At 30.5% G+C, this 12,946-nt stretch overlaps 1 protein-coding gene across 1 annotated transcript; it reads right to left on the bottom strand.

The window, feature by feature from the left end:
• Positions 1-3,342: 3,342 nt before the first annotated feature.
• On the bottom strand, positions 3,343-4,145 carry LOC110642398 (PRA1 family protein F2). The gene has a single exon (XM_021794442.2). It carries the CDS (start codon positions 4,045-4,047, stop codon positions 3,445-3,447), a length of 603 nt encoding a protein of 200 aa, XP_021650134.2. The 5' UTR covers positions 4,048-4,145; the 3' UTR covers positions 3,343-3,444.
• Positions 4,146-12,946: the final 8,801 nt, after the last annotated feature.

Here is a 12,946-nt window from a genome sequence, read left to right on the forward strand (position 1 = left end):
CTAGTAGGGTCAGACCTGGTGAAACAGACTGAGGAGAAGGTAAAACTAATCAAAGCCAATCTGAAGGTTGCCTCAGACAGACAGAAATCATATGATGACTTAAAGAGAAAAGAAATAGAATATGCGATTGGCGACAAAGTGTTCCTCAAGGTGTCATCGTGGAAGAAGGTACTAAGGTTTGGAAGAAAAGGTAAGTTAAGCCCTAGGTTCATTGGCCCATATGAAGTCATTGAACGTGTGGGTCCAGTGGCCTATAGGCTAGCTTTACCACCAGAGCTGGACAAGATCCACAATGTGTTTCACGTATCTATGTTAAGAAGATATCGCTCAGATCCTTCACATGTCATCTCCATGGAAGAAATTGAAGTACAACCGGATTTGACATATGAAGAAGAACCCATACGGATCCTGGCTCAGGAAGTGAAAGAGTTAAGGAATAAGCAGATTCCACTGGTGAAAGTGCTTTGGAGGCACCACAACACCAAGGAGGCAACTTGGGAAAGTGAAGAGACGATGAGGCAACAGTTCCCTCAACTGTTTGCATCAGGTAAATTTCGAGGACGAAATTTAAATTAGAGGGGAAGAGTTGTAACACCTTCCTGTAGCAACTCAGTACATTCTACTATTCTGGTGATTGATATCAATCCGGACAGCTAGAACGTCTGGAAAAATATTTAAACTAAAGTGAGGAACTATAATTAACTCAAATATTAATAAGAAAAATTTATAAAAAATTTTAGAAATAAAATACAACCAAGTTAAATGAGCCGGTGCCCTAGCGATGGGTAACCTAGTGGGAAGTTGCGGTTCTCGCAACTAGGAGCCCTAGACCCGGGGAAAATTTCATAAAATAATTTTTGGGACTTCAGAGAAGGGTCATTGAGGTTCCTATGACATTAGAATGCCAAGAAAATATTTAGAAAAAATTTTCAATCGGTACAGACAATTTTAGTCTGTTAAGCCAAACGGAGGGCATTTTGATCATTTCGCCTTCAGAGGTGATTTTTGGCCGACTTGTCCAGTTAAGTAAATAATTATTATAGCATAAAATGTGAATAAATATTGCTAAATATCGCCTTCAGTGAATAAATATCGCCTTCAGTGCATTGTAGGACACTAGGTTTCATTTTGGTATTTTGTAACTAACTTTTATTTTCTCTTGTGTAATTGAGACTTATGTAATGTATTTTGATGTTAATGTAAATAATGGAAATTGTGTTTATGAATGGAAAATTGAGTATTTATTTATTGCTTATATATGAATACCATGAGAAATGAATGATTGAGAAATGGAAATGTTGTTGAAAAATATTGAGATTTTGATGATTATTGGAGTTGAGAATGATTGGAAATGATTAGTGGAAGTATTTTTCACAGGTTTCGAAGAACTGTTTTTTCCATTTTTAGCCGGTACTCTGCCGGATTTTCTATAAAATTTTCGGAATCTCAAATAAATTATAATTTCAATAAATGACTTAAATGAATTATATTTCACAAATTATATTCAAAACTATGATAAAAATAAATTAAGGACGAATAAAAATGATTGAGATAAAATAAAGTGTTCCGGTACACTGTGTGACATATCTTACTCGGATATACTGTAGACGGGTAAGGGGTGTCACAATTCTGGTCTGAGTTTAGCTGGATTTATCCATACTAATAAAAGTAATCTTGTTTGTAAAAAAAAAAAAAAGATCGAGTAGATGAATGATTTCAAGAACTATCAGCTTCCTCTTGCCCTCGTCAAGAAGATCATGAAGGCTAATGAAGCTGTTCGCATGATAAGATGAGGATTTTTTTTTTTTCCTTTAATTGAAGTTTAGGTGCGAAATTAAAACAGCCCTTTAAATTGAAGGATGAAAAGTGAAAAATAACTCAAATTTTGAATTCAAACTAATAAAAATAGATAAAATAAAAATAAATTATCTCACTTTTTTAATAAAAAAATATTATACTAATGATATAAATAATTATTTAACCATTATTTCTATACCCGAATCAAAGGCATATAGAATAAATTTCATTCTATGATAATGGATAGGAGTGTTTGGTTTTGGTTTTAATTTCAGTACAGTTCTACCTAAGAATCACAATCAGAGCTAAACCTTTAATTCTTTGATTTTTAGGAAAATAGTTGGAGCATACTTAAGTTTTGATTTCGGTTCAATTCCAAACAATTTTAGCATGGTTTATGTTTGGTTTCAGTTCTATTTTGGTCCTAATTTCATTTCAAATCTTGATTTTTATACTTATAATTACAGTATTCTTGTGTTCATTTTAAAATAATAAAAACAATATTAAATTTCTAACATCAAAACAACAATAAAAATAATAATACTTTAAATAATAATAATAATATTAATGTAAAAGATATATTATATATAATAAGAATATTATACCTTCTTCCATATATTTCTTAATTGTATAGTTTTTAACTAAAAGATAAATATATAATTAACAATTAAAAAGTATATTATATGATTAACATGTTATTTAGTCATCTAGTTAAGGATTATAAAGTAATTTAATACATTTATGATTAAAATTATTTTAATAAAAGGTAAAAAAATAAAAGATAATATTAAATTATATACACTTATAATTAAAGATAAATTAATTTATATATATATTACAATCTTAATTACATATAAATATATATAATTTTATTAAGAAAATAAAAAATATATATATAAATCAGTACTTCAATTTGATTTCAGTTCGATACAATTTTTGACGAAAAATTAAATTTAATTAAGCGCGATTCGATTATTATATTAGTGATTCTTTTTTAGTTTTAGTATTGTACGATATAATTCTTTGGTTTGGTGCAAAACTCTAGAAACTGTGCAGAGCCCTTATCATGGTTTTGCAACTTGAAATTCTCCAAATTCTTCATAATTTTTTTATTGTTTTTTCTACAAAATTTCTTAAGCATACAACTATGGATGGCAATAGGTAAGTACTCACAAAAATCACCTTATTTAAATCCAAATCTAATCATTATTTTTAATACTTAATTTTATTTCAAATCTAATTAAAATTTATCTTAAATGATTTAAATTTATCCCAATCTCAATTAGTATTATCCAAATAATATCAAACCAGATTAACTTTATATATTTTAATTAATAACCTATGTAAAATATATTTTTTATTAATAGTTTATATTTTACAAGTTTAATAGTTGTAGGAAATATTTATATTCTATTTATTTAAAATATAATATATATATATATATATATTTATAAATATTATTATATATATATATTATATTTAATTAAATATTTATATAAATAGGTTTAGTACTGAATATTCAATTTAGTGCAAAATCTAAATTCGTGCAAATTCAATTACATGTTATCCAAAAATCGATCCAATATGATTCAGACAGAACCAACACTACTTCTTGAAAAGGAAAAATTTTTTAAAAATAAAATAAAATCACACCCCAGCCGATGAATCCTGCACAAGAGGAAGCAACTCCCCTGAAGGACCAACACCAACACCACCAGAGCTCTTCTCCTCAACAGAGAAATCCTCTCTAACCCACAAAACAGCATGAACCAAAACCACAGGCAAAGAACCCGCTAACGATACAAGAAGATGAATACCAGCATGGGTAAGGACGAGCTCAACCATAGACGCAACAACTATCACAGAAAGCACCACTCTTTTGTCCAAAATCTTATGAACAATGTTAGAACTTGGTACCGCACGTAACAATAACAGGAACAGAGATCCCACATAGGTCATGATCACCAGTAATATCAGAGATACTTTTCTCTTTGGAATTAGGCTAATAAACAGTATAATCCAAACAAAATGAGTGTAATATAGTGCAAAATGGTTCAGGTTTCTGATGATTCTTAGAATAGCTGCTTCTGGGCTTGAAGGGATTTTGAAGGGACATACCAGTTTGAATTCTGCAAACTTGAAGTCGTTCCAGTTTGTTCCGATTGTTGAAGATATCGGCTCACCGGGATCAACCATCGAGGCAGATCTTGTAGTGGCGCTTGGCCTCTGAATTGCTCCATTGCTAGCCATGTTTCTTGATTAGAGAGAGAGCATCCAAAATTTTGAAAGCATGTGCTCTTGGATAAAGGTTGCCAAGTATGAATTAAATATGAGCCGTGCTTTATGGGCTGCTGTGTGCCTTTATATATATATATATATGGATTTTTAAAATCTAATATGTTAAAATATAAATTCACAAATAATATATAAAATATATTTATATCAAAGTAAAATATGCAAAATAAATGATCAATCAATTGATGAGCTTTAATTAGCTTAGTGTTATTGGATTCATTTTCAAGATTATGAGATCTGGAGTTGAAATTTCAATCAAAACAATTTTAATTAATGAGGATATCTCGGCAAATAAAATTATAGAACAAATATTATTGGTGATTTTATGAAATAAATTTCTAATATATAAAAAAAAATTTGAAGAAAAGTGGAATTATTATAGTCAAGGGAAAAAGGAGTATTGATGGACGACTTTGAAGCAATGGTGAGACTCTTGATTGTTATTTGCGTGTTGAATAACTCTACTTACGTGTTCATTCATTCCAAAAGAACAAGTTGCATATGGAATCTGCCATAAAGCTTGAAAAAAATACTCAAGTTACAAGTCAAAGATGACTAAGAAAGGCTTTCAGACACCAAAACAGTCCAACCAGAAGAAGATAAGAAAAATAAACAACATAATTATAATTACAGTGAGCAGGGAGAAACAACAACAAAAACTTAGCAGATTGCTCAAACACCAGCAGCTGAGACTAAACATAGACTAGTCATTGGATCATTAATATTTTATTTTATTTTAATAGTGTAATTTAATGTATATTTTCTTATATTTTCATAATCATTTTTTAAAATTTTATTAATGATATATATATATATATATATATATATATATATATATATATATATATATATATATATATGCCATGGGATGATTTTTAAATTATATTATTAAAATTTTTATACTTTAAATATGAGAAATATTTTTAAAAATGAATTTTATATTTTATAAATAATTTTTATTAAATAATTAAATATATATCAATATAATTTTTGTAAAGTAATTCACCGTTTTTCTAATTGAAAATTTAAATAAAAACGATTATTTTAAAGATATATAATATGATGAGTAAAGATTTATAATGTTTGAAATTGTAAATTTAAGATTTCTAATATTTTTTAAAAAATATAGTAAATAGAATTTTAAATAATTATTACTTTTTATATGGGATAAAATTTTAATAGTTGAAATTTAAAGTTATTAAAATAAAGTTAATATTTAATATATGAACTAAGTTTTATATAAAATATAAAAAAATAAAATTAAAAAAGCGATCAGCCACATGTCAAATTTTAAGCCTCCTATTAATTTAGGTGGCGTACTCTTTGACTTTAAAATTAAGTATATATATATATATATATATATATTTTAAAAGTCATGATTTCTTTTTTTTTTTTCCTTAAAATTTGTGAATTTTGTATTTTAATTAACCTCCCAGCTTTTTAATTTTAGATAGCAATACAACATAGAGAGGAAAAACTAGAATTAAAAGTCTTGTATGCAACACTATAACCATACAACCAACAAAAGCAGGACAGCCAAAATCATAATAAGAAAATTCTTAAAAAAAAAAAATCATCTTCATAACTCTATTTATTAATATTTTTCTAAACAATTAAAATGGGACGAAATTACTATATCTATTTATATTTCATAACCCTGCAAGACTTAGAAATCCTCACCACCCCATAAAACTACAAGCATTAGGATGAGCCAAATAGAACCACTGCAATAACAAGCAAAACAAGCACTATACGTCTATCAATGAGCTTATGGTGCAAGTTATTGGAATTTGGCATCATCACTGTCCTTAACCCTAACATTAATAGATAAGGAGATGCTGAATAAGTCATAATGACCATACAAATCAAAGCAATCTTGTGGATAGGAATGAGGCTAATTATAATGAGTAAAATCCACACGAAATGTGAAAATTTCAGTGCAAATTGGCCTAGCTTTCTCCTCATTTGAAGACTTGAATCCTTCGGTTCATCGGCCGCCAGCTGAACCGTATCGGTGGATGTTACTGCAGTGCTCAGCCTTAGACCATCTCCATAACTAGCCATTTGTTAAAGCAGTTCAAGTATTGTGGTTTTGCAGGACTTGAATTAGGTCACTATATATATTTTACATGGAGACTTAGAATGCTAGACTTGGTAGAAAAAAAAGAGACTGATTTGCTTGATTTATTCCGTTAATTAATAGAAGACTGGGAAGACTTTGAAGGTTTGAATACTAGAAAATTGTCCTTTTCCTTAATATTAAAATTCAAAATGAAATTGAATGACGAAAATTTCAAACTTTAATCAATAGAAGACTGGGAAGACTTTGAAGGTTTTGAATACTAGAAAATTGTCCTTTTCCTTTATATTAAAATTCAAAATAAAATTTAACGACGAAAATTCCAAACTTTAATTAATAGAAGACTGGGAAGACTTTGAAGGTTTGAATACTAGAAAATTATTAATGAAATATATATGTATAATTAAAATTTCTCTTTTCTTTTTTCTTTTTTTAATTTGGCCCCAAAAGCTAAGGTAGGAGAAAATTCAACGAGGAGCAAGAAGAAAAACATTATCCCAAGAGAAGTTTGAATTGACATATATAGGAGAAAACTATTTGAGATTAACATAGACATCCATAGATTCAGTTACATCCCTAGTAAAGATTTAATTTGAAGCGTTCATAAACATCAAGATTTTTTTTATACAAGTAAGAATTTTATAACTTATTGACCAAATAAATCTAAACTTTTACGTTAGTTGTTGATTATATCTAATACTTTTAATTTTGAATAATTTAATTATTCTATATCCCAAATAAATCCAAATTTTTATGTTGGTTATTAATTATATTTAAAATTTTTTGTTTCAAATAATTTAATTATAATTTTCAAAATTAAAGATGTTCTCTCTCCCAAATAAATCCATAGATAATTTAATCATAACTTTCAAAACTGAAATTCTCTCTCTCTCTCGTTTTAAGCAATCAAGTCTGAAGAGTCCCAAATAAATCCATAGATAATTTAATCATAATTTTCAAAACTGAAATTCTCTCTCTCTCTCGATTTGAGCAATCAAGTCTGAAGAGTTAACAGGGGCAGGTCTTGTGTTGTGTAGGGTTAGATTAATGGTATTGACTATAGGAATTAATACCACCAACTAGGGTTAAACCAAGAGCCCTTTGAAGCTTTAAGTGCTTAAATGATGTAACACCTATATTTAATAAAGGCTAATTTTCAAAGAGAAATTTGAATTGTGGAAGGACAGGAAGAAAATAAAGAGGAAGAAAATGCCTTTTGGATGAGAGTAAAATTCACGCTTTGAATGGTGGACTTTTTGAGATTAAGATCGAATGTAAATGTTGCAGCCTGCGGGCTACGTCCCCAGGCATTAATTAACAACCAATTTATGTTAATATGAGTAGAAATAAATATCAAAAAATAAAATAAAATAAAATAAAATAAAATAAACTCATACTTTGCCTTTTTTTTAACAATTAAATATATCTTAAATTATTTTTTTTAATAATTATATCTCTAATTTTAGACTTTTGTGTAATTGCATTCATCGCTAATTGTCTCATTAAATATTAACAAAATGTTATTTCAGTATTTATAATCTCTCAATTTAATATTGATTAAATCTAATTTATAATAAAATAAACCTTAATTTATGAATTAATTAGAAATTAATTTATAAATAAACAAAGGAATTGAGCGGCAAAACTGTTAAGTTTTAATGGAATTTTTAACGGTAGAATTTTTAGGGTGTGATTATTTGAAAAAAAAATATTAAGGATAAAATCATTAAAAAAAACGAAGTTTAAGATTTTTTTTGACGTTTCAAAAAAAAAAAAAAAAAAACTAAGGCAATTAAGAGCTCAAAATTTTGATAAATGGAGAGAGAAAGAAAGTTAGTGGGGATGTGGGACATCACGATCCGATTTTTGAGCTAGACCGGCATTATAACTTGGGTTAGCATAAGGCCCCTAAAACCTTTAGTAAGCCTAATTATTTCTAACCAAACGTAAAGCCCATAAAAGTAGTCCAATTTCAAGAAAATAAATGGACAGAGTCCAGTAATAATTTGGAGTATCCAATGGTGAGCATTAACTCACCCAACCTGTAACACAAAATATCAAAAACCTGGGGAGCTTAGCTCACCCTCACAATCCTCAAAATAGATAAATAAACAACTGGGAGCTCAGCTCCTTCCATCCACAATAATAAAATCCCAAGCATCCAAGCAATCTCACATAATTAAGCTTACAATTCCAAAAAATTAAGTTATTATAACTCTAAATAAAAATAATATGCTATTGGTACATGCGGAGTTCTAGAATTGAACAAAAGATAATAAAAGCACAACTAAACTTTTTTTGTTAAACCAGCGAGAAAGAAAACAAGTTATTTTTAATAAGTCTATCTGTCACCTTAGGAAAATAGTTGAACAGGGGTGAGCGTTCAACTCATAGAGTAAGATATTGATTTTAAATATAATTTTTGTCAACCTATATCTAATGCATTTCCTATGTATGAAATGCAGCATAATCACATAGTATCAAACAATTCAAACAATACTTGCACAAAAGATAATTTAGAGCATTCACACACCCATGTGTCACATCAATATATATATGGGAGCTAATCCCCTATATAGCTCACTTAATTCCAATGCTTGCTAACGAAGTCAACTCAAGTTAAACTTTTACTTAATAATCCAAGTGCGAGGTGACACTAATGCAAATCTATTTCTTTGTTTATTTTAGGTTGAGATATAGACCCAGAGTCTCAGAGAGCCGTAGAGGAAGAGGTGGAGAGTCATGCTCCGCCTATGGCTGATGTTGGAGGCAGGGGAGGTCCTGCTCCACCAGTGCCTGAAGAGCCTGCACAGCCTCAGCAAGCCTTATTTCAGCAAATGATTGAGTTCTTCAGGTAAATGACAGGGGCAATTCCACAAATCCAACCACAACAGAAGTCCCATTTGGAGAAGCTTCGGAAATATGGGGTAGTGGACTTTAAGGGTAAAAAGGAAGACGACCCTGTAGCTGCTAAGTATTGGCTAAAAAGGACAGAAAAGGTTCTTCAGCAGCTCCACTGCACACAAGAGCAGAGTGTAGAGTGTGTAGTATTATTGCTTCAGCAAGATGCTTATTAGTGGTGGGATACAGTCTCACATGTGGTTCAGCCAGAGTAGTTGACATGGGATTTCTTCTTGGTAGAGTTCAGGAAGAAGTATATCAGTCAGATCTACCTGAAAGCAAAGAGGAGGGAATTCATCAGTCTGAGGCAAAGGCAGTTAATAGTGGCAGAGTATGAATCGGTGTTTGTAAGATTGAGCTAGTATGGCAGAGAGATAGTACCGACTGAAGCTGACAGATGCAGAAGGTTTGAAGAGGGGCTAAATGACAACATTAAGTTATTGATTACAGCCTTGAGGATCACTGACTTTTCTCTGTTGGTAGAGGCTGCATTGAATGTGGAAAGAGTTAAAGCTAATGAACAGAGCAAAAGAGATAGACAATTTAAGAGGGGGCTTGGACAGTCCAGTTCATCATCAGTTGCCCCTAATAAGAGGTATAGGGGACCTTAGGGCCAGAGTCAGACATATAGTCAGCATCAGTCACAAAGGCCTAGACCCCAGTTGTCACACCTTATCCCTTTGTACGGTATAACATGATCCTGTAGTATACCTAATGAATTACCGAACTGCACCTATCGATAACCCACTAAATATACTATAAGGGATTTTAAACAAAACATAGCATTTTATTTTATTTTCATTTTATGGAAAACTGCATGGTGGTGGTGGTTAAAACTTTAACAAAACCAACATTTATAACCTGTTGAAATTGTAATGTAACTCAAGAAAAGATTTGCTTCTATCCATTTCACAAGCATAATATTAATACATTTACATTTCAAGTCTTACATTCATTAGAGGAAGTAAACTTAATATTACAAAAGTTACATTTACATAAGTCTCAAAGTGAAGTGCAATATTTACAAACTCAAAATGCTTTTTAATACAAACTGCTCAATGTCCATACATCATACATATAGCTACAAAATACATCAAAAGGAATTACAAGGGTATACCTACTATATATACACACAGTCAATACAAAATGCTGCTTTCAAGTATCTCACTCTATAGCTTTCTCCTTTCCCTTGCCTGCTGCAGCATAAATAAGCTATCGCTGAGTATATCACTCAGTGGTGCACAACTAATAACTTTAAAACTTAAAATAAAGTACAACTTGTCAAAGCATAATAAATCATATTTTCCTTAAGCATGAAAAAATCACAATGGTTCTAAGTCCATAAGAACCATTTATTGAAATCACCTTTCAAATGAGAAATCATACTTCACAAATCACAATTCACAAAGAATAAGTGTTGCCAATATCAACACACAGTTTAGGCCATGACACAAAATTTCACGATCAATGTCGTATTGTACACCACAATAAAGCAAATCAACCTAACTAACTGTTATTAATGAGGGAAGGACTAGCTAGCTAATGAATACTCATATAGTCTCACCCCACTAACCTTTATTAAGGGGGGACATAATCATAATCAAATATCAAACACCAAGAAGCCGTTACTACTAGGGAGTTCTGAAAGGGACTGTCATGCTAACTATGGTTTCAAAATAATTTTCAAAAGTTTCCCAATCAACAATCACATTTGCAAACCAATATACACATTCAAATTCATCATAAAACCCATATAGAGGTGGCAACACCCAAATTTCTCAAATGCAAGAGAAAAATCATATCTCATTCAAATTAAACTCATTCAAATAAACTCATTCCAATCAATTTACAAGTTTAAAAACAACGAAAAAGGTTAGTTATGCACAAACCTTCAATGAACTCCTTTCTCTTTACTTACTTCTCCTTGTCCGTCCCAACCTCTTTTTCTACTGAAAATACACAAGTAGAATATCTCAATACTCATCTTAACTATTGTCAAAAACTCATTTCATAAATGTCTAATGCCTCCCTAAGTTAGATTGGCAAATTTCAAAGAGTTTGGAACTTTAGACAGCTTAGTGTCCAAATCTTTGAACCTAATTTTCACCTAGTTTCAATCATAATTTGGTAAAGTGTTCTTCATGAAAATTGTTCTTGTAAGTCTTAAATTTATTATCCTTTTTGAATCACCTAATTTAGAATTGTGTAGCTCAAGTTATGACCAAAAGAGTAGTTATTGTTCATGTGGGCAGATTCAGGCAGATTTGGTGACTTAACTTTGTCCAGCAATTTGATTGAGTTAAGTTCATAATTTATCTTTAAGTTCTGCATATGAAATGTTCTACTATGTTTTAGGCTTCCACCAGTTCAAGAATCACCTAAATTAGAGTTTTCTACACAGAGTTATGATAATGCAAATTTTACTATTGACATGATTCAAATTCTGCAGATTCAGGTTCTTGCAGATTCATTGACTTAACTTCGCTCAACAATTTGATTGAGTTAAGTCCATAATTTGGCCTAAAGTTCTTCATATGAAATTTTCATATGTTTTAGGTTTCCATCGGTTCAGGAATCACCTAAATTAGAGTTTTCTAGAGAGAGTTATGATAATGCAAAATTTACTATTCACGTAATCACACAACCAGTGTCCAGAATTTCCACTTCCAGGTTCAAGGCTCATTTAGTTAGCTTATAGCCATTTTCTGGGTAGGGTATCTTCATGAAAATTCTAGCCCTATGTTTTATTTTCAGTTGGCTTCACGCCAATTGGAATTGTGTAGCTCAAGTTATGAGCTGCCAAGCACACTAGACTCAGTGTCTAGAAATTCTACCCTAAGGTTCAATTGTCACCTCCCTTAATTAATTCCACTAACCAACTTCAATACATGGTCAAACTATTTTAAATGATCAATAATTGACCTTAACCATCTCGTTTGAGTATCATATCAACAAATTCCAAATTTTCATGCAAAACCCTAATCTCCATAATCACATCTCATGCAACTTATACCAAATCAACATATCCATTACCTATACATAACTAATACCATTTCTAAGCAATTGTGATATCAATTAAACTCATCATACTCATACATCAAGGCTGCCAAATTTCAACTTCCCTAAATACCTATCATTTTCTTAAATTTTCTTGGAAATTCAACTCAATTCCACATGTTTCAAAAGATGAAAGAAGAGAGCTAAGTAAAACTTGCACTAACCAACATCAAATCAAGTTTAATTCACCCCAAATGACTATAATTTGACATTAATACATCCTTAGCACTTCATTTTCTAAAACCTCCAAATTTTTCAAAACCCTAGTTTGCAAATTCCCTAATCTCTACCATTTCATTACTTCCATTCATCTTATAAATATCAATTCACACTCAAGGAACTTCAAATGACCATAAATTGCCATTATAAACACTAATTACACTTCATACAATAAAAGCCCTAATTTCCCATGAACCCTAATTTTCAATTTTTCAATTTATGCAAATCCCATGTAATTCCACTACCCCAAACATGTATACCACTTCAATTAAACTTGAATTCATCATTAATTTAGCTAAAACACATCAAATCCCAATTTTCTCTAATTTGGCCAAAAATCACACCTCTTCATACATGCATGATTCTCATGTAATTTTATCACAATCTAACTTGATTTAAAGTTTGTGTAACTAATTGAGTAAGAAAAGACCTCTTATGGAGAGTTTCCAATCTTCTGATTGTCTGATCGACTACCAGCCTGGGAAAGCTAATGTGGTAGCAGATACCTTAAGTCGCAAAACCATGGCTAGTTTGAGAGTTTCACCTCTTTCCATGGTGCATGACTTGAGGGAATTACATACAGATTTAGAGATTGCT

The sequence above is a fragment of the Hevea brasiliensis genome, chromosome 6 (assembly GCF_030052815.1).
Source record: "Hevea brasiliensis isolate MT/VB/25A 57/8 chromosome 6, ASM3005281v1, whole genome shotgun sequence".
Lineage (NCBI taxonomy): Eukaryota > Viridiplantae > Streptophyta > Magnoliopsida > Malpighiales > Euphorbiaceae > Hevea > Hevea brasiliensis.

What these genes read in the sequence shown, in the direction of transcription:
- LOC110642398 (XM_021794442.2), bottom strand. Translation starts at nt 4,047, where the DNA reads ATGGCTAGCAATGGAGCAATTCAGAGGCCAAGCGCCACTACAAGATCT.